At 44.6% G+C, this 21,213-nt stretch overlaps 4 protein-coding genes and 4 non-coding genes across 15 annotated transcripts in view; 6 read left to right on the top strand and 2 right to left on the bottom strand.

Annotated features, from left to right (window-relative positions):
* PBRM1 (polybromo 1) overlaps positions 1–711 on the bottom strand; it is a 60,295-nt gene extending 59,584 nt beyond the window's left edge. For 5 of the 6 annotated variants that reach the window (XM_062008592.1, XM_062008588.1, XM_062008591.1 and 2 more), the window contains exon 1: positions 652–711. The gene's annotated coding sequence lies outside the window, so the exon portion shown is untranslated. The remainder of the gene's footprint in view (positions 1–651) is intronic. The other variant, XM_062008589.1, reaches the window with a different exon arrangement.
* Positions 712–850: 139 nt separating this feature from the next.
* Positions 851–10,705, top strand: GNL3 (G protein nucleolar 3). Its single transcript, XM_062008473.1, has 15 exons — positions 851–919; positions 1,109–1,167; positions 1,660–1,797; positions 2,438–2,551; positions 2,713–2,796; positions 3,288–3,423; positions 3,987–4,090; positions 4,992–5,124; positions 5,635–5,722; positions 6,092–6,275; positions 6,927–7,069; positions 7,774–7,910; positions 8,382–8,608; positions 8,926–9,007; positions 9,097–10,705. The coding sequence occupies exons 1-15, from the start codon at positions 907–909 to the stop codon at positions 9,177–9,179; spliced, it is 1,725 nt and encodes a 574-aa protein (XP_061864457.1). The 5' UTR covers positions 851–906; the 3' UTR covers positions 9,180–10,705.
* On the top strand, positions 3,483–3,555 carry LOC133626884 (small nucleolar RNA SNORD19). The gene has a single exon (XR_009819820.1). It is a non-coding gene; the product is annotated as a small nucleolar RNA SNORD19 (small nucleolar RNA).
* Positions 5,462–5,535, top strand: LOC133626886 (small nucleolar RNA SNORD19). Its single transcript, XR_009819822.1, has one exon. It is a non-coding gene; the product is annotated as a small nucleolar RNA SNORD19 (small nucleolar RNA).
* Positions 5,940–6,014, top strand: LOC133626887 (small nucleolar RNA SNORD69). The gene has a single exon (XR_009819823.1). It is a non-coding gene; the product is annotated as a small nucleolar RNA SNORD69 (small nucleolar RNA).
* On the top strand, positions 6,572–6,647 carry LOC133626885 (small nucleolar RNA SNORD19). The gene has a single exon (XR_009819821.1). It is a non-coding gene; the product is annotated as a small nucleolar RNA SNORD19 (small nucleolar RNA).
* GLT8D1 (glycosyltransferase 8 domain containing 1) lies at positions 8,837–18,804 on the bottom strand. 2 transcript variants are annotated; one of them, XM_062008476.1, is made up of 10 exons: positions 18,111–18,804; positions 16,667–16,726; positions 16,463–16,561; positions 14,905–15,127; positions 14,150–14,267; positions 13,540–13,624; positions 13,232–13,344; positions 12,633–12,799; positions 12,335–12,447; positions 8,837–11,681 (listed from the first exon to the last, which is right to left on the bottom strand). In XM_062008476.1, the coding sequence occupies exons 2-10, from the start codon at positions 16,680–16,682 to the stop codon at positions 11,491–11,493; spliced, it is 1,125 nt and encodes a 374-aa protein (XP_061864460.1). In that variant the 5' UTR covers positions 16,683–16,726; positions 18,111–18,804; the 3' UTR covers positions 8,837–11,490. The 2 variants fall into 2 exon arrangements, with proteins under 2 accessions (XP_061864460.1, XP_061864458.1); XM_062008474.1 differs by having other exon boundaries at positions 18,367–18,803.
* SPCS1 (signal peptidase complex subunit 1) lies at positions 17,960–21,024 on the top strand. Of its 2 annotated transcripts, XM_062008478.1 has the most exons (4): positions 18,564–18,770; positions 19,323–19,382; positions 19,712–19,798; positions 20,801–21,024. In XM_062008478.1, exons 1-4 carry the CDS (start codon positions 18,735–18,737, stop codon positions 20,918–20,920), a joined length of 303 nt encoding a protein of 100 aa, XP_061864462.1. In that variant the 5' UTR covers positions 18,564–18,734; the 3' UTR covers positions 20,921–21,024. The 2 variants fall into 2 exon arrangements, with proteins under 2 accessions (XP_061864461.1, XP_061864462.1); XM_062008477.1 differs by lacking the exons at positions 19,323–19,382; positions 19,712–19,798; positions 20,801–21,024 and adding an exon at positions 19,109–19,315 and having other exon boundaries at positions 17,960–18,770.
* The last annotated feature ends 189 nt before the right edge of the window (positions 21,025–21,213 follow it).

Below are 21,213 nucleotides of genomic sequence, written 5' to 3'. Positions count from 1 at the left end.
GATCGTTTTATCAACACCGGGACAAGAAACAAAGAGACAAAACATGTCATTTCGGCAAACTTCTGCCCGCGCCCGGGTCGCACGCTGCCCAGTTTGGGTGGGGGTGTTGGCAGAGGCAAGAGACAAAGAAAAACACTTCCTCGGGCAGCGGGGCAGCCTGTGCCCTCACGGCCTGACAGGACGATGTCCCCTCCTCGACCCCCGCGCTGCCACCCACGCCGGGCAGGATGCGCTCCCGTCCCCCGGGCCTCGCTCCGGAGGCCCCGGGCGCGGCCGCGACGCCGGCCCTTGGCCACTCGCCCGCCGTGCGGCGGCTGTCACCGCTCCGAGCTCGTTCCCGGGACGGGACGGGGCGCAGCGGGCGCGGACGGCACCGGAGGGAGGGCTGAGGGAGACGCCGGCGACGGCGGCGTCGGGACGCCGGTGCGGGACAGCGATACGGATGGGGCCGCGGCGGGGCCGGGGTCGCCGCCCGAGGCGGGGCCAGGGGAGGTGACAGGGGAAGGCGGCGGGGCCCGGGGCCCGCCGCGGCGGAGCCGCTGCGCGGCCGAGCGGCGCTGCCTCCCCGCGGCGGCCACACAAAGGGAGGCAGCGGCCTCCTGGCCTCGGCCCGCCGCGCCGCCCGCGCGTCCCGGCCGCCGTGCCGCTCACCCAGCCGGCTCCGCTCCGCCTCCGCCAGCCGCGGCCGCACTCGTCCTCCGCCGCCCGCCCCGCCACCGCCGCCGCCGCCGCCGCCGCTCCGTACCACCGAGCCCGCCGTTGCCGCAAAGCCCGCCCGGCCGCCAAACGCGCCGAGCGCGCGCGACACCTCCGGCGAGGAAGGGCCGCTTCGCTTTACGGCAGCGCCCGCCGCTGGGAGAAGGAAGGAGCGCGGCCGCGCACGTGGGAGCTCGGCCCGGCGGCGCCATGCGGCGGCCCAGTGAGCGGCGGCGGGGCGGGCGGCGGGCCGAGGGAAGCGGGCGGCGGGCTTGGGGGTGGGGAGCGGGAGAGCGGGCGCCCGCGGCCGGACGAGCGGCGGTGGCCGGGGGCGGCAGAACGGGACACCGGGGCTGGCCCGGGGGTGGGAGGGCCGCGCGGAGCCGGCGCTGACGGGCGCACTGCGTTGCAGAGCTCAAGAAGGCCAGCAAGAGACTGAGCTGCCACAAGCGCTACAAGATCCAGAAGAAGGTGAGTCCCGTCGGGCTGCGGGGCCGGGCCGGTGCGGAACCCCGGGCTGCCCCTGCCCCGGGAGTGGGGGATGATGCATCGCGGGGCGGGGAGGTGCCCGTCTCTAATTAAAGCTCCGTGCTAAATGCCCCGCTAAAAGCTAGTTCGATGCTTAAATATATTATTGCAAAAACGTGTTGCACGTACACATGCACAGAGGAAGAACGTTATCTGGAATGGAAAGGAGTCTGGACTGCAGCGAGGAATTTGCTTTGCAGTTACTCCTGGCCAAAGGATGAGGATGTAGAAAGGAGCATAGGTTTTTATCATTATATATTGCATGATTTCGGGCTGGCACGTTCAAGTGTAGCTTTAGCGAGACATTATGCAATCGAAACACTTCAATCAGCAGTCAGACACGTGGCGTTTTTTACTTTGTAAATAGGAGGGATACACTCGAATATCCTTTTTTTTTGTCTTAGACTGAGAAAATATTCTTGTTCCTGTCTTCAGATCAGAGAACACCATCGAAAAGTCAGGAAAGAGGCCAAAAAACACGGACGTAAAAAGCCCAAGAAAGATCCTGGTGTTCCCAGTGCTGCGCCGTTTAAGGAAGAGCTGCTACGGGAAGCAGAGCAAAGGAAGCAGAGGGTAAAATACTGTGTGTGGCAAAGAGGATAAGAACTGAGGAAGCTTTGTGTGCACACGTAGAGGTGCAGTCATGGTACATTGTGTGTGGCCCTAGTAGTCATATACTTTGTGAAAACAATACATTTCTTTCCAGGGTTACAGAGTGCATTAGCAATTTGCCCTTTTATTTTTAACTTTCCTTTCATCCCTGCTGGTTCAAACGTGCTGGAAGAGTCATTTCCACGCAATCCAAGTTGCCTGTGAGCTAAGATGCATAGCTGGCCCATCAGAATGCTAACAGTGAAGTATTGGCATTATGTGATTATACAGAAAAGAAGGATCTGCTGTCTGTAGCATGGAACAATGTGTCAAGAAAGCAGCATCCTTACCAGCTGTAATGGGGTTGCTGCACGGCTGTTATTTTGAGGGTTTAGTTAACAGAGGCATTGCCTCTGGTGTTATGGTATTGAAGGTAACAGTTTAAAGGGTAGGATGCAGGAGATGTTCCCAGTGTCATTTGGGAAGAAGAAGCAGCAGCCCTGACTTTTAACAAAGCTGTCTCTGGAACTTTGGTCACAAATAAGTAAATGGGGAGAAATGACAGTCTTCCTTGCCACTTTCAAATGTATTTTATCTGGCCTGGGTCTTTGTTTGCAATCAGCTTGAAGAACTAAAACAAAAGCAGAAGCTCAACAGACAGAAAGAACATGAAAAGAAGAGGAAGCGTGAAGCTAAAAAGAATGCAGACAAAATCAAGGAAAAAGCAGAGGGAAAGGTATGTGTCTGGCATGATTTTGACTCTTTGAAGCTTATAGAAGCAATAAAAGTCATCCTGAAACTACATTTTCTTCAGCAGTTACATTTTCATGCTGTACATGCACACAAGTGTACTACACTTAATTCTCAGCTAAATCTTTGGGTTTTGTTTGCATTCAGGAATCCTCTCGCAAATCTAAAGCAAAGACTAACAAACTGCCAGCTAAAAATTCCAAGCAATGGTTCTGCAGGGAGCTCAAGAAGGTGAGATGCTTCAACTATTTTTATATAATTTGATGAGAGTCAGGAATGAGACCACTTGTTATTTTCCTTTTTTGCGTTACTGTGCAGCTGCTAGAGAGTGTAAAGGTTGTGATGAACTTGAAGGTGAAGTAGGGGATTTTACAACAGGTAGGGTTTCAGTCTTGTCTGGTGTGACCTATGAAGACATCCAGCACTTTCAGGCATTGGACTTCTTGAGCCAATGTACTGACACTGGCTGAATGATCAAAGAGTTCCTGTAGTAACGAGGTAGTAGTATCTAAAGGTTTCTTGCCTTTAGAGGAGAAAGATGGAAATTGCTTCAGCTTTCTGGTTTGCAGTTCAGGAGAAAAGACTTCAAACAAGAACTGTTGTATGAAACCTCACCAGTCATTCTGTGAAGTTCAACGGTAACTGTTTGAAATCACAGCTATTCCACAGTTGTCACCTGTCAACTGGTTGCATTTGAGTTTTCTCTCCTTGTTCCAACCTAGGTGCTCGAGGCCTCAGATGTGGTTCTGGAGGTTTTAGATGCACGAGATCCAATGGGCTGTCGGTGTCCTCAAGTGGAGCAAGCTGTAACTTGCTCTGGAGGAGACAAAAAGCTCCTGCTTGTTCTGAATAAAATTGGTAAGAAGCACACGTTTTCTGGAAGTGATACTTGGTCACTGTGTAGTTCTGTGGTAGGTGAGCTATGAAGAAGACTTGAAAGGAATCTGAGATTCCATTGAAGACATAAGATCCAACTCTGAGCTCACTGCCCTACTGCAGGGATCACGTTTTCTACGCCTCTTAATCTAGTCTGATAAAAGCCACAGACAGGTAATTGCAGATTAGCCCCTTTCTTTTGCAAGAACTTCCGAAGGCATTGGCCAGTCTCAGCCAAATTTGACAGAAGTTAAAGGTCTTGCAGTTTTGAACACTTTTGTGAATGTGAGTAGGCAGAGGTTGTGCTGCTGGTCCCCACTGAGGCAATGGTGAGTTAGGTACCTATCAGCAAATCGGTGCAATAGTTGGATTTGAAATTTGCCTTTGAGAAGTATTGTCTCCCTTCCCTTGCTGTTCGAAAGAATCCTCACAAAAGCAGGATTCAGCCTGGTTCCTGATCCCACATTAGATTTCCTTCACACAAAAATATTTCAGATTCATAAGAATTAAAGGACTGTGATTTGTTTTGGGGTTTTTTTTTCCAGATTTAGTGACAAAGGAGAACCTAGAAAAGTGGTTGAATTATTTGAATAAGGAGTTTCCAACAGTTGCTTTTAAATCAGCGACACTGATGAAAGACAAGACTATGGTAAGAGCACTGCAGGCTGTCTCATGACTTAAGTTGTATGTGGTTATAGTCATACATGTTGAGAAATAGAAACTCTTATTTTTCCCTTGATTATACTGCTGTGACTGCTGGATGTGCCTTTGGACTTTGACTAAGCTTTGTAGTACACCAGTGAAATTCTTGCTGTTAAAATATATAGTTATTTGTGCCCAGTCTGCTGTACTGGAGTAAAAGCAAGAAGGATGGTGAGGGGAGAAAGATGAGGAATTTTTCATCTTCTCCACAGGATGGTTGCACCAGTGACATCTGAATTCTTGCCTAGATAAAGCAGTACAGGCTATGCTAATGCATTCATCCTGGCTGTGCTCATCAAACAAAGGCAGCACCTGACATTATTTCATGAGTATAAAGGATTGGCTCCCTGGGTCCTAGTCTCAACCCTTTAGAGATGCTCCTTGAAGCTGTGCATGTATTAATGCTTCACAGGGCTTAACCTTGATAACAGCATAGCAAAACAGACCCACCTGCAAAATAGTGCAGAAACTGCACCACAGAAAGCAGGGTTTGAAATCCTTCTAAAACCTGGAGTCTCTTCAGTGAATTTGCAGAGTTAAGGATTCTGCCCTCTGAATGTAAATGATTGTTTTATGGTTACCCAACAAATCTGCAATACAGCCTGAACTGAAACCAGAAGCCCTGTCAGTTCACATTGCTCTTTCTTTTAGTGGTAGGTAACTACCTTTTTTACTGTCACTTAACTGATAAGCCAACTTACTAAGCAAATTTCTTCTGTGTAGAAGACCACAGTAACATCATGTAAGGACAGGATGTAGAAACATTACAGTAGATAAATTTAAACATACTTACCTTCCTAAATAGCTCCTGACCATGGGGTTTTTTTGGCCTTTGAATCCTATATCAGGAACAAGTGACAAAAAGACGTGTACGTGTTGATTTAGCAAGAACCACTCAGTGTTTTGGAAGCAAATGCCTTTTGAAGCTTCTTCAGGAGTATGGCAAGACTCAAAACAGAGCCATTCAAGTTGGGGTAGTAGGTAAGTGTTTAGAGAGACAGGAGGAGTTTCCTTCTGTTCCCATAAAGCTTTGCTATCCTCTGTTATAAATTGGGTAAAATAATGTGACTTGCTAATGGGCTTCTAGTCATTGTTCTTACTTACATCTAACACTCACTATTGTAATACTTCAGTTGACAGTGATCGATGTTGCACTTAGATGCATGTAGTGTATGGGAGCTGTGGATGTGTGCAGCCTTAGCTGATTCATCAGCTTGGGGAAACAAGATAAGCAGGTTACATACCATGCAGCTTGCACTGTCTTCCTCCAACCTGATAAGATTCGTGCTGTTACATTCAGTGTTCTTACTAGCAGTGTGAGAAATGAGGATAAAGGATTTATCTTACTTCTGTAGTGAAGACTTCAGATCCAACTCTGATCTCACACTGAAGATGTACTTTACCAAAAAACCTAGAAGCAGCAGGTTTTTATCAGTTACACAGGCTGAGTTTTCTTATTTAACTTAACAGGATTTATGTGATTTTCTTCAGGTTTTCCTAATGTGGGAAAGAGCAGCATAATCAACAGCCTTAAAGGAGTTCGTGCTTGCAATGTTGGCCTGACAAGAGGTGTTACCAAGTAAGCCAAGTCTGATAAAAGCTGTTCCTTTTCCCATTTGTTGTTTTATTCTGACATGAATTTGCTTGTGTATAATTTCCATCCACTGGGGGCAAAGTATGGCCCTGCCTACAGTTTTAAGTGCACATTTCCCATTGCAAGGATAAGAAATATTGGATCTGTGCAAGCTATCAGGAGAGAATACAGTGTGTAAACTTGCACATTTAGTTTTCTGTCCTACACAAAGCATATGATGAGAAAGTGAAACTGATTCTGTATGAAGTGCATTCAGTCCAACACTGAGCTTTGTGTCATGCATCCCTCACCATTCCTGTCCTTTGCAAGTTGATTATATTTTTATCTACTCACAGTGAATTTCTTTCTGAATAGGTCCATGCAAATCGTGCAGATTGATAAACAGACAAAGCTGTTAGACAGTCCAAGTATAATTGCAGATCCTTCCAACAGTGCCCTGGCTCTGGCCTTGAGAAGTATCATAGACACTGAAGAATCAGGCTCAGCAGATGTGCTTGAAGGAGTCCATGCCATTCTAAATCACTGCAACAAAAAGCAGGTGAGCTCATCTTTTTTTTTTCAACATATCTCACTGCATTTGACTTCTCTCTGGGTTTCTTAAACCAATAATGAAAGTTTGTTTCACTTTAACTAATTCTGGTAGCTTTTGAGCTGTGTTCCCCATAGCACACAGTGGCAAACTTTAGCATGTGGCCAAGGCTAAGTGTGATCTTTTATCCTTATGAGCAGAGGCAGGGACAGCATGCCATGAGCCTGGCATCCAATCTGTTTTCCCAATAAAACTTTTCTGATTTTTAAAAAACCTGCTTTTAAGATCTGACAATATACCAGAGTGAAAAATGAGGATATTCTGACTGCTTCCTATTATTACAGTGAGGACCTCAGATCCAACTCTGATTTCACTCTAGTCTCAAGCAGGTGAACCTCAGCCTAATTCCTATTCATCTCTGGATAAGTGTTTTCACAAACCAGTGTGCTGTCTCTATACACCCACTAACATGGGTGAATGGCAGATTAATTTGTTGAAGTAGGCATTTTGCTTTGGAACGTTTACACCCACATGCAGAAGGAAAAAAAATGGTTCTTCACATACTTTTTTTGTCCTCATATTCCAATTTGATTTGCTCTTTTATTCTTAAAACTAGGAGAAAAGTGGGTACCTCTCTCTGAATGCCGTTTTTTGCACTAGGTAATGATGCGCTACAATATCCCAGACTTCAAGGACACTGAAGAATTTTTGGCTTTACTTGCTCAGAAAAGGGGTATGCTGAAAAAGGGAGGTGTTCCTGACACAGAGAATATAGCTCAGTTACTCCTTTCTGACTGGACAGGGTATGTATGCTATGACTTTTGCTTTATACTGCTTACCTTTTTCATGTTGTTGATCCAGACCAGGAGAAGCTCTGAGTCCTGCAAAGTACTTACAGAAAAAAAAGCATCTTCTCCTTTCTTTCTCACATTTTACTTGGTTGAGAGAGGTAGGTTGGCTAACACATTTAGAGAATGCCATCTAAAGTAGTGAAGGATACATGGAAAGAGTCGAAGTGGATGTTGCATGTTGCTCCATCACAAACTTGCTGACTTCTGCTACAATTGTTAGGAGAATCTGCCTTCCTCTCAAATACTGAGTCCCTCTAGTCCTCTTGTACAGGCAGGAAAGGGTATGGGAAATTTCCTGTGGAAATGTGTAGTGATCCCTATATTCTGAGTGTGGGAATAAATGTAATTCAGAGTCAGTAACTGAGCAAGGGAAATAATCACACTCAAGTGGTTCAGCTGCTTTTACAGCTTATACTTGAGTAGGCAGATGCTTAGTGGTGAGAAAGTAGACCATTTCTTTTTCCTATCAGGAGTGGGGTGTCTACTTAATACTCTAATTGACAACTTCAGAGGAAAATTTAAACAGCTATTTAACTGCTATTAATCAGGTGATAATGAGTGAGTTGTTAGGGTGAGGAGTTTGAGATGTTTGTGCTCTGGGTTTTATCTTTAAATACAGAGATTTAACTATGTTACCTTTGGTTTAATTTTCCCAGAGCTAAGATAAGCTACCACTCACACCCTCCAGAACCTCAGAGACCACCACCGTATCTTACAGAAGACAAAATAGCTGAAATGCAGCAGTGCTTTAATTTAAAGAACCTAGAAGAAGAAAACAACAAAACTGTTGAAGGTAGGACTATTACTGTAATGCTAAGAGTGGTAGTGTTAAGTTTTAATGGGAGATGTTGAATGCAAGTCCTCTGGGGCTTTGGCAATATGCGATATGAACGTTACAAGAAAAAAAAACCCTGGATTCTGATGCAACAGAACAGTGCATCTGTGTGCTGTTAACACAAACTACCCCTGCTAGTGCTTAGTTTCTTCTCATCTGACCTAATCTTCCTAAGTAGGGGAAAAGGACATTGAAGAGCATGTAAACACATATACAAGTTTGTCAGCTAGCAGTTTTCTGTAGATGCCTTGGGGCAAGCTATCCAGAGACCTGTCCTTTGTTCTGCCTGCTTATGTGTGGTGACCTCTGGAAGGGAAGGAGCAGGACTTTTCCCCGACCTAAAATAGCAGTTGCCTAAAATAGTAGGTAGGCATTACATCTGGTGCTATCTAACAGTGATTTACGCGCTGCTTCCTCTACCTTTCCTAGCCTTGAAATACCCTAGTCCAGCAAACAGCATCATTTTCAAGTCAGCTGGTATGGCAAATGGGACAATAGAAGAAAACAAAGTGATAGAGGAAGCATCAGCATGGGAAAACTTGGAAACAAGCAAGGAGGAAGAGGACGAGGAGGATGATGAAGAAGAAGAGGAGGAGGATTTCACAGAAAGTGATGATGATGAAGATGACATGGAAGAAGAAATGGATGTTGAAGAGGTAAATCAGGGTTTCATTAGGCTTCTTCTACCTGTTCAGATCTTGACACCATGTACCCAGTCAGTATCCTGCTGTAAACTGAGACTATGAAGGCTGTGTGAAGCTACCAAAAGTAATCAAAAAAGCCTTTCTCCTGGAGATAAGGGTTGGGATTTTTGCTTAATTAACAAAACAACATTCTTTTAAGTCAGATCTTAAGCAGTTTATTACTGACTTACAGAAGGGGACAGCCACACCATCAGTCTCTGTTACAAAGTTTCTTGTGCAAGTAGAACATTAGTAATGTCTGACATATGTCTGATCTTTCTGACTTGCAGGAAAGCAAAGTTCCAGTCAGCAGGAAAGCAAAGCTGGGGAAACGAGAAACAGGTCCTACAAATTCAGAAAAGGAGACAGCAGGTCTGTATTAAAAACCCTGCCTTGGAAAACAGTCCCTAGTGCTCTAGCACTTGCAAGGGTTACACTAACACAGCATTTTCTTTTCTCAGAAAATTCCAATTCACTATCACTCAGCTTGGATAAGAAAGCAGAGGAAGACGACGACTACGATTTTAATACAGACTATGTGTAATGAATGATGTGTGAGGACAACATTTGGAGGACTTAAGTACTGGCTTTCAGAACAGTCACGAAGACTTGTGTTCTGGCAAAAGTTGGAATGCTGAATACCAGAGCTGCTGCAAAGATTCACAATTATTGCTGTCAAATAATGTATATAAAAGTATGTCTTCTTTGATTGTTCCAGATTTTATACAAGTCTAGGACTTAAAGCTGAATACAGCTGGTTTCCTAAACTTATTTCCTGTACTAAAACCCATTTTAAAAAAGACTGATTTAGACTCTTCACTTTGCCTTAGGAAAAAAATGTATTGAAAGGAAAAACCCCACAATGCTGAATGTTTCATTCTAGTCATGCTTTTCCTAGAAGATTAGAGGCTGCAGCTCTAGAACATGACTTAAGTCAGTAACATTTCAGTAGAATTTCCACATATAAAGACTGGGTAGAAAATGCCACTTATTTCAGCTAGACATAGGTGTATTAGCTAAGCTCGTGATTTTATGTCCAGAACCTTCACTGGGAAAGGTACTTCCTGATGACACCCTTTAGACAGAGGAACAACTGGTAACTGTAAAGCAAAAGGTTGCCCTGTGCAATAAGGATGTGTTCCTGTGCTCAGGGTAGCAAGAGGATTGCCAAGAGGCCCTGCACATGCTCAGCAAATTGAGCAGTCAGAATAAATGCCTCACATCAACCATCTTCCTCCTAGGCATCTGTTTTCTTCCTATTAAAGGTCTGATTTCTGTATTCTTTAATAGACAGTACGTTGATAGTCCTTGGCAGCTTTAAAAAAGTAGCAAGTGGAGAGAGAGAGACGTGTAGTTTATTTAAGCCTGCTAAGAGAGCCTGGTCATCAGAATTAAGCTGATCTCAAGTTGATCTAGTAGAACATTTCAGTGTTTGGTAACTCAATTCCTTACTCCTAACTGCTTCAAGAACAAAAAGAATGGTTCTTGTTCATCAAAGCCCAGGAAAATAATATATAAGGCACAGATAAAATCCATGACAGAAATATAGGTAGTCAGTGAGTCAGGCAGTTGAGAATCCTGGTAAGTAAGTTGTAAAGCATATTAATACATGAGTGAGGCCATTAGCTGTCTGCTGCCCTGCATCTCAGGCTATGCAACACTCAGCCCAGCGCTGCATTAACACAAACCCTTTTGCCTAAGCTCGCACTAAGGACAGTTCACAAGCAGTATTGCTGAATAACAATGACAACTTCAGTTCAAAGCTGTATTAAATGGAATTATTGTCACAGTAACTGCTGGGATAGAGCAGCTAATAATAATCACTAAAACTTAACACAACTATGAAAAAAACCCAACTTACCTATAGAAGTGATGGGCAGCCAACTGCAAAAGGGCACAGGAATCTCACTTGATGAGCCTAAAGGGCCAGACTGGGAAAGGCACAGTGGGAAAAATTTCTATAGCAGAACCATGCTGACTTGATAGAACTATGAGGAACTTCACAATAACAATTACATTAATCTGTAATTCCTAATTCCCCAAAATACTATTTTTGCACAATTTTAGAATGAGATGGCTTTCATAAAGATGAAATTGTTCAACTTCAGTTTCAATCGCTTGCTACTGTATTTAAGTAAAAAGGAAACATACTTCATAGATCAAGACTAGAAATCAGATTGCTTTTTCCTTTGAGGCTTGAGTCAACATGTTAAAATTAGCTTTTATTACTGAACAGTTTTCTTCACCACTTTACAAAAAAAGGTGTTTTAGTGTTCACTGGCAGTTAAAATCACTTTGCATAGTGAAATAATAATGGGAAAATTCATGTCAAAAAGAACCACTTCAGTTTTACAGATTTCTGACAATGACTTACACAGAAAAGGCTGGGAGGAGATTTCATGCAAGAAAGGGGTTGTTGGGGAAACTTTCACAGGATAAGAAAACAAAAAAACAAACCACCCCAGAACAAAACCCAAGCAGCTCTTAATTACAGTACGTTGCTGTGCAAGTTTGGGACGGTGCAAGCACCAGCTGAAGTTGTATCTTCTTCAAAACCATTTCTTGCTGTAGAAAATTTGTAGTAAAGAGCAGAATGGACAGAAATGAACCAACAAGTCCATGTTCGTGGGCATCCTCCCTTGCTTTCCATAGTGCTGCTGGAGTAGCACCTTCAGTTGCACAAGTGAAGTGACTCTCCTTTGGCTTGTGCATTTCAGAACTGCACCTGAGTAAGTGCATCACCTTGTGCTCCAGAAGGCAAGGACTGCTCTGTAGTATAAGTTGGCTAAAAAAACCCATCCTGTTTGGCTCCCAAAGTTTCCTGAGAAAATGCCAGCAGTTATTGAAATTGAGTCTTATTTTGCTTCATAGGCTTCTGAATGTCTGCGGATGAGGTTGAACTTGCCTGTAGGGTCAGGTATGTACCACTTCTCCCACACTTCAGCATATGAAGCTGTTCTTCCCCATGGTTTGAAATGTCCATTCCAATGGAGCAGCTTGGCAGCTTTCACAAACTGAGGAGAGTACCTTTTTCCAGCACTAGAGCCTTTTATTGAAAAAGAAACATTAGTGTCCAAAACAATGGCTGCAGAAATACAAACATGCAATATCTTATCAAAACAAAGGACATCTTATCATATATAGAGAAGGGAGGTGATATAGGAGGCAGAAATCAGGCAAAGGTAAAAACACCATCAGGTGCAACTAAATGCCACTTTGATCTGTCTCAGTATCTACTCTAATATACTGCTGTAACTTCCAAGTTCTTCAAAACCCCCTAAATATCCAGAGCTATTCTGCAGCCTACGTATTGTTCATTGGAAACAAAACCTAAGAGAGCTCTCCCAGCACTGGAGTTTCACCAGCAGCAAAACAGGTATGAATGTCTATTCCTCTCAACAGTCTTTTAACAAATACCTATGATCACTTCAGATACAATATATATGTAGAAAAAGGAAACAGAGAAGTAATTTGAGAGGAAGTCAGTTCAAGAACCATCCCCCTAGCAGTTCAAAAAAGAAGACAAAGGAGAAGGCCCACAAGCTCCAAAAATTGATTGTAAAGTAGCATTTCTTCAAGACCAAAGTATAAAACAGAGGAAGAAAACATTAATTTGCTGCATCATGGACTAGGTGTCCAGTTCCAGACCTGGAAAAAAACCACAGTGAGGGAGCAGTGTCAGAACTGTTTCGTACATACCGAGATGCCGGACGTTCCACATGGGATCGATACTGGAATGTTGCTTGTAAAATACAATGAGCAGTGGAGGTGTGGTGATGCTCCCAGCCAGAGTCCTACTGTAAAGCTCCTCCCTGGAAAAGAAGATGAAAACAAGTTGGGAAGTCGTGCTTGTGTGGCCCTGACTCCACTGATTTTTCAGTTGCAGCTGCACGACAGGAATCCACAGACACACACACAGCCCTTCATTTAACAGTGAAATGCCACCACCGTCGCCCAGGCCCTGACCCGCTGTCCCCTCAGCTTGGGGGGTACTCACACTACATTAACTGCCATCCACTTCTCCAGTTGCTTAGTGATGTTCTGTAACTTCCATTCTGTCAAGTTGGCAACAAAAACTCCTGGATTGAAAGAGCAGGTGCTGGCTTTCATTGCAAGCTTTCGGATTGTTTCTTTTTTGTAATCTAGAAACCCAATGTAATTATACTGGAAAAAGAGAGTAGAAATGAGCTTGAAATATGGTCAAATTACTATTCAAAGAAAAACTTTGCACAACCTCCAACAGACAAGTGTAACTAAGTTGTGAAAGCAACTACTCCTTCTTTTAAAACAAGAGAAAGAAAGCTTAAGAAGTCTAACATTTATAAATAAGATTACAGAAACTACATGTTTCAAAGAATGGTCTTAGTAATGCCATATTATTAATGGTACCACTCCCTGAAAAAGTACTTTTTATACACTCAAGTGACAAATTCTCCCTCTGACGTTCTGAGATATCCTACTGTTCTACACTGCAAATTGCTCTCATTGTGAAGCACAGAAAAATTCAGTGCTTTCACAAGTTAAAAGCATGTGCCTGTGTCCAAAGCCTGGGATCTACCAGTGGTACTGGTACCACTGAAATGGGATAAAACCAACCTGATTGCCTGCTCCACGGACAGCAACTTTATTAGTGGTTGAGTCACAGTCATCTGAAAATGCAGCTGCGTGTCCAGGTTTCAATGGGGTGTTGTAAAGTTCAAGAATATCATCTGGAAAATGGAAGTAAGCACAGAGAAATCAAAAGCAATCCTAAGCAACAGTCCACTGTTACAGCAAATAAAACCACTCATATTTACAAAACTTTAACATCTTTCCTTGAAGTAGAAGTGTTTGGGTACTGTAAGAGATGACACACTGACCTCAGCATAAAGCCAGTGGCAAAATGCTACAAAAAAGTCCCCTACCTTGCACTATTACATCATCATCCACGTAGATGGCCTTCTCTGCGTGAGGTACCAAATTGGGCAAGTAGAATCTTGCAAAGGTTAACTGTGAAAACAAGAAGGCAAGAGAAATGAAGAATTAAATGAAAAATTGGCCCAATAAACATGAATTGTTTGATACTCCTGGCATTTCTCTATGGCACTAAGGGCTATGACAATTTCTATTGGGGAAGTAAAATAGGCAGCCATAACCTAGAAGTTCTTTAAAATAAACAGGTTCCATCTATCCCTGGCTTCCTATGCATTTGTGCATCAACAAACTGACTTTCACACTGGTCTATATTAGAATTCATTACTTCTCCACAGATATCTGCAGTATCTCAGAGGTTGTGGCATGCTTGATGTACAAGCTGCTGTGTTTCCCTGTAGCCAGCACCAAAAAATGATGTATATATAGATATTCAATCCCATCTCTCACTATCTGGAAACTTATTCTCACTGAAATTTAGGGATTTGCTTATAAAAGACTGCTTCTATGCTAGCAGATTTGATCTCTAGTTCTGTTCAAAAGCCATTCTCAAAATATATTGTTACTAATATCTGTTTAAAAAGTAACCAACATCATCCTCACTGGTTTGAAGGTGTCTGCCTTTTGAGGATCCACTTGTACTTTCCCTTCTAAGACACGAGGGTCGAAATCCAAAATTCGGTATCTCAGATTTTTCAGAGCAGTGTTACTCAGCCACTGCCTGCAAACAGGAGAAAGGCACAGAGCTTGTTAAATGAGACAAAACCAAATGAGAAGCAGGAGATCTGACTGACAGTGGCACAGATCCTGATCTGGCCACCTGCTTCCCTGTCCAACAATCATACATACAGAATGTGACCTATCGCTGTGTCAGTGGTGTCCTGCATGACAGCAGGGGCATGCCCACCATCAGCATATTGCACACCTCTCACACATGACAGATGTAAGGCTGCTTGTTTTTTTAATTAAAAACATATGGTCCTGTTATCACAGGTCCTTCCCAAAAGGTATCAGTGTTAACAGATGTGGGTAAAAACAAAAGGATCCAAGAACAACCTAGAAAAATGAAGAAACTTCACTGCTAGCATCTGAACTTCTTAGATGAAGCACAGGAAGTAACTTTTCCAACCCCTTCAGAAGCAAACTCCAACCCCACTGGAAAAGATGGTTCTTTTTCATCCCTGAAACATTACCATAAGGAATGAGTGCAGGACTTCACATAATTGCCTTGGCAAAAATCTGCAGTAAGCAGCAGCAGATAGGACTACAATTTAGAGTGCAGTCCCAGGGGGAGTCAGCTCTTCCTTTTCTCCTTAAGTTTTACAGTACTGAGAGAATCTAAATGAAAAAGTCATTACCTCAAGTGATCCACAGTATCATTCAAAGTAACAATATGGAAAACCACGTTGGCTCTAGTGTGATGGTAAATACTGTTCATGGCTGCAATTGCACCCCCAAGCCTCTCATCCGATGCTGCAATGACCACAGAAATCTCCTTATCATCATCATTCCTTTCATCTGTCAGCCTCTGGGGAACTGCAGGTATGAAGTCAACAGGCTGAAGTCCTAATGGATTTGAATCTGTAAAGTATAAATGGCATCAAAATATAAATGGCATCACATAGCTGTTTCATGCAAATGAAACACAGACACTGAATTCCCCACACTTTCCATTATTTCTACTCAGCAGCTGAGGTGTAGATCACAGCATGCCACGATCAAACACTTAGAATATAGCATCTCCTCTTGAGAATTCCATGTGTTAATGAATAAAAAAATGTCATATTTGCAAATAAACTACATACATTTAATCATACATATTCACACAGAGGATAACAAGGTATTAAGATGAGGCTTAAACTACAGTAGGCTGTACTGACCTTTGGTCTCGTCTGCCCTGTCTATAATCTCACTGAATCCCCTTCCCTTAACCATCTTCTAGTCTTCTCTACATCACCTTTCCTTATATTCTATTTTGTTTTCCTCGTAGGTAGAAACCAATGAAGAAAACAGAATTTCTAAATGAAAGTCACTGTTGCAAACTTGCCCTTGCTGAAGACTGGGCATGAAGCACTGCCCATCTTTATTCCAGGGATCACAGATCACACTACGTTAGATAAATTGAAACCACAACAACTTATATTCATAGTGTGCAAGTGGAAAATGGAAGATCAGCGTTGAAATTCACTACTAGACCACACCACCTCTCAAAGATGGCAAATTTCTCACTACCCACATTTTTTATAACACTGGTACCTTTCAGACCATCTAGACTGTTACATATTAGAGTCATTGGAAGAGCATAGCAAATAGGAACTTGGCAATTTACAGGCACTGGTCTGCTGTTAACAAACCTGGGCTCCTGCTTCTGTTTGCCATTTCCTGATGACAGAGCTTAACAGCTTTGACCTCCATTGACTCCTAGTTAAGGCCCAACAGGCTCCTTCCTATTCAACTGCTGTTGGAAGCACCTGTAGAACTGCTACCCAGAAGTGGCAAGCTGGCACTTGGCATTTAATGGGGACACACAGAGACTCTGTGGGACTACATGTAGTTCTTAAAAGCAGACTCCCAAAAATTAAAAGGCTCTGATAAGTTAACTGAACTGTATCATCATGACTTCTAAAGCCAGAAGGAACCCTCACTGCTATCTCATCTGGCTTCCTGACCTAGAAAAGTCACAGGAGAGCAAGAACAGACAAGCCCACCATGATGAAGTTTCTGGGTATGAGAATAGGAAAAGATCTAGTCCTAATAGAGAACAACATTTTTATATTGTTATGTAAATGACTGCTCATTATCACAGGTGTGATTTCAGCAAATTGGTGCTTTCACTCTGGCCAGAGCATGTCCTTTCCCAGCAACCTTTAGAAAATATATATTTGTTTTTAAAAATGAAACAAACCCCCAACATACCTGACAACTCACGTTTCAAGAAGTCACTGAGGCCCAGGAAGTTATGATGAAGAACTAGCAAAAATATGACAACAGCCACTATGAGGATGGAAATGTTCACTGAAAAATTAGAAGAAAAAAGGTTATCAATGTAAGGAGAGAATGACTGGGAAACTCAGAACAGTATGAAAGAGATTTTTTAAAACATTTAAGATATACACATACCTTTCCTTAACGACATTTTTCTCTTGTTATTTTATTTATTAGCATAAGGTTTCTGAAAACCTAAAAGAGAAAAAAAACACAGCAGTCACTTCCTGCTTCTGGTGCATCCCTAACACAAGGCAGAGCACACTACCACCAGGAATGTCAAAACAAAAGCAGTGAATGTTTCTTTCTCTTAAAAGGATTAAGCTGCATGATACTCACATGTTAATAGCTGAGTATGGGATCTCAGCAACTATGTAGCTACAATGAGGTGTCTAAAGAAGTACATGGAGATAAAAAGGGAGACACAGATCTTGCCATTTCACTGACCAAAAAAAACCCCAAACCCACAAACTCCTGCCAGTCAAAAGTTATCTGAAAAAAAACTGGAAAATGATGTATGGTTTCTTTACTGTTGAACCAATTTATTTCACTAGCAAAACTGGGGGCATTCCAGCAATAAGGATAGTGATTAAGCATTTATTGCCATACTTAACTAACTGCAAGCTTTTGGCAGAACACAGTGCTTATGTTTAGCAGATATAAACATTAGCAAAAGGTATTATATACTTTCAAAGGCACGAAGTTATCTGAATTAAACATAACATCAGGTAAAGTGTCATCACAAAAAAAAGACACATCACCAAACTGTGACAGAAGGTATTACCATCATGTTATAGAAAGGGCTAAAAACAATGCAACGATGCAATTTTGGTACGGAATTCAAACATACATATTGTTTAACAGTAAGTGTGATTGTGTTATCAGAAGAAGAACTTGGCATCCTGGAGTATGAAGCAGCTCCCTGTTAACTCACAGCACAGCACAGCATGCAAAAATCAAGAAAACGGTGGCAGGTCTGTATTAAAACACTTGCAAATCTCCAAAGGAAAAACACTGCACTTGTTTTGTGACTATTAGCCACACCAGAACTGCCGCTGTTGCATTCCTCCCGGAGGGATGACGTGTTTATCCATCACAACAAATAACTGCCACGTGTCGTGGCTGCAGCACTGCTGAGATGGGTCAGCACACGCAGCCTTGGGTTACAGCAGCACAAGGCAACGGGCAATGCTCCCCGGCCTCGGTGACGGCGATGCTGAGGGGTCCCGCACGGAGAAACAACTTCGGCCCTGCAGTGCCAACGCAGCAGCCTGCGCTGAGGGCATTTCCAGCCCGACTCTTCCAGCAATTACTACCAGCGCGCACAGGCCCAGGCTGCAACGCTCAGCCCCGCGCCCATCGCCGCAGCCTCGTCTGTGGTCTGCCGCGGCTGCCACTCGGCCAAGCGGGGACACTGCTCCCGCCCGCCCGCCGCGCTCCCTCAGGACACCGCCTCGGCGGGGCCCCGCGCAGCTCCTTCACCGCAGCCCAGGCGCGGATCCAGGAGCCCCGCGCCGGGGCCGGCGGGGCCGGGCCGGGCTCAGCTCTCCTCCACCGCCGCCACCCCCGTCCCGCTCACCGTGTGCCCGCGCCGCCGCCGCCCGCCACCCGGGCAGCGAGCCTGCGGCCGCCTCTGGGCGCAGGGGTCTGCCGCGACGCCTGATGGCCGCAAGGCGCGAAAGCCGCGTCGCGCCCGGCCTGTTGCACTAGCGGGGCCGCGGCAGCAGCCGGCAGCTTCGTGAGGAGAGCTCTGACCTGCGGCGGCAAAGGCCGCCCACAGGCTGCCAAGTCAGCGCCGGCGCCAGTTATGCGGCGGCCCCAGCGGCGCCTCGTACCTGCCGGCTGAAGGCCTCTCAGGCTGGCTGCCGCCGTTGCCGGGAGACGGCGTCCCGCCGCGGCCGATGCCGGCGCAGCCCGGGCACCTAGGCTCCGGCAGGGGCGGCACCGGGGAGCCAAGAAGCGAGGCAGGCGACTATCGCTTTAAACTGAGCGATGCCGGGGCGAGAGGGCAGTGCTTCCTGCCGGCCTCGCCGCGCTGTTCCGGCGCCGAACCAGGGCGGTGGGAGGGCCGCAGCGCCCCGGTGCCCGCCCCCGCCTCGCTGAGTGACGTGGACGAGCGGCAGCCGCCGCAGGGCCTTCAGGACGACGAGACAGACGGTGACGGCTGCGACGAGCCACTGGACGAGGGCTGTGAGGCGCCGCCATGCGCAACATCTTCTGCTCCATCCCCACGGAGATGGTAGGGCAGCCGCGGCGGAGCCCGCCCGGGCCCGGGCCCTCTTCCCCGCGTCGCTTCCGCCGACATGGCTGCCTACAGGGCTTAGCGTTCCCCTTCCTCCCTGCGGTGTTGGCGGCTGCGGCGGGGGATGAGAGGCGGGAGTTCCCGTAATGGCCATGTTTGTTCTGAAAATCGAGGTTTAATGTGCTGGAAAACGGTTCTGTCCAGCTGTGCAAGGTACACCCCTGTGTGCTGTTCTGGCTGTGTGATGGACAGACAGAACGCAACGTGTTTTCACCACGTCTTCTGAAGTCATGCCAACTGGTGAGATACCATCCGGTGCTTGCTTTTGTTTTCAGATGATGTGGTCAAGACTGGACGGCAGGTGTTACGTGTATTAAGAGCTCTAATTCCTTTACACTTGAAACCCAGACACTGTAAGGAAAATAACTTCTGTCTAGGCTAAAAGCTGAATGAAAAAGCTGAGAACCTGTGGTCAGGCTCACCTCTGAAATCAGAGTTTAACTGGCATGTTTGAGGTTATCTGACAAAAAACCCCGTCTCTTTCCACAGGACTACAAGGGCCAACAATTAGCAGAACGGATTTTTCAGGGAATCATTCTTGTGTCTGCAGTAAGTACAATGAGCTATGGGTGATCACATAAACGACTTGATTTTGTTTTCTGATCTTACAAACTTCTTTTTCTGATTGTTTGGCTTAACTAGCTAACTAAAAGCTTTAGAGAAAGTCACAGGGGCTGTCAGGGATTAAGACTTCTCTTCTTTCAGTCTTTTATTATTGGCCTGCAATTTTGAAAACAAGGTTAGAAATATGTATGAATTGTGCTTTTGTAAAACCTGTACTTTGTATTCAACTTCCCCCTTCCTCAACTTAAATCAGGGCATGGGAACTGGCTTTATTACTTTAACGTTTGGGTTTAAAAAATTATCTCTTTTTTCAGGTAACTGGTTTCATCTATGGATACATCACTGAGCAGTTTGAATGGACTGTTTATGTATTTATGACTGGAGTTGCTTTATCAGCTGTGGTAAGAATTATTTTTCCCTAAACCAGAAAATACATGCACTACTTAACCTGAAAAAAAATCATTACATTCAGGGGCTCCATTGGATTGATTCAGATTGTTAGTAAGTATTTGTACTTTCTTTGAGCTGTGGAAAGTGCTTGACAAGCCACAGTGCCTTTAATCAAATACTGATAAGATTTGAGAGAATGTAATACCTTAGAGAATTAATAGAATCATAGAGAATTAACAGAAGCATAGAACCATCCTACGGCATTAAATACTACCATTTAATACTGCTTTTGAATTTATTTTTTCACTTTGATTAATCTCATAGCATTGGTAACAGAAAGGACAGGGAGGCTTGCTGTAGAGTAGCAGCTTCTCCTGAGAAGTTTGCAGCTGGCCCCTTCTAGCGGAGGAGAAAGGCTCGGATGCAAAGTATAGAATTACAAGAGTCCCTTCCTCAATTCATGCCCAAGATGTCCCCTGGCTCCTGGAGCACACAGAATATGCTTTTACAGCTGGTTCTTGTAGCTTCCCCGTGTTCAGCTACAACATGATTTGACCAGTCACTACTTAACACACACATTCTACTGTTAGGAAGAAACACCGTAATCCTGTGGCATCATCATGCATTTGCCTCTTGCTTGATCTAAACACCCCTGGAGTCAGTCTTCCTAGTTATTTATCTCTGCTGCAAGCTAACTGGGAGAGTTTCATTAAGGTGTTGGGCTGGGAGGCTTGTGGGACCTCAGTAATGCAGGGGTAGCTTTTTTCTCTTCAGGGTGGGTGCATTTGTCCTCCTCTTTGCTGGGGGACTCTCCATCCTGCTAACTTCAGCATGATTGCACAGTACACAATGGAAACTAGATACAGATATATCTCTGTAGAATATGAAATTGTATGACCTTTCTGAAGACTTAATTGGTACAATAGCTGGGGAATGCTCTTCCCAACAAGCTGCACACAACACTTCTCTAGCATCTTGATGTACATGTTGTTACTTCATTCCTTCTCTGGCAGCTGACCCTCCCTCCCTGGCCCATGTACCGCCGTAATCCTCTGAAGTGGCTCCCTGCCCAGGAGTCAGGGGCAGAAGAAAAGCCAGCAGAGAGAAAGCCAAAGCGACATACCAAGAGCTAAAAAGGGTGGTTCTCTGTGCTGTTACTTTGTTAGATTTTGTTATTGTGTTTAGTGTTTTTGTTACCACAGATTTTGTTAAATACATTTCCACTGGGAGATGTTTCTTGGCTTGTGGTTGGTGTTTTTCTTACTCCTCTGTATACTACCCTGGCTACACCAAGATCTGCAGAAAGCATGGCGACCCCCTACAGTTCTGACTGGAGTTTCAGTGAAGTCTGGGAAGGCAAGGGTGGAAGAACTGGCTTTAGAAGGCTCTGGGAGGTAATATCTTGGGTATTTCAGTAAAAAGAACA

The sequence above is a fragment of the Colius striatus genome, chromosome 15 (genome assembly GCF_028858725.1).
Source record: "Colius striatus isolate bColStr4 chromosome 15, bColStr4.1.hap1, whole genome shotgun sequence".
NCBI lineage: Eukaryota > Metazoa > Chordata > Aves > Coliiformes > Coliidae > Colius > Colius striatus.
The sequence above is the reverse complement of the archived record's forward strand: the minus strand, read 5'-3'. Positions and strand labels throughout refer to the sequence as shown.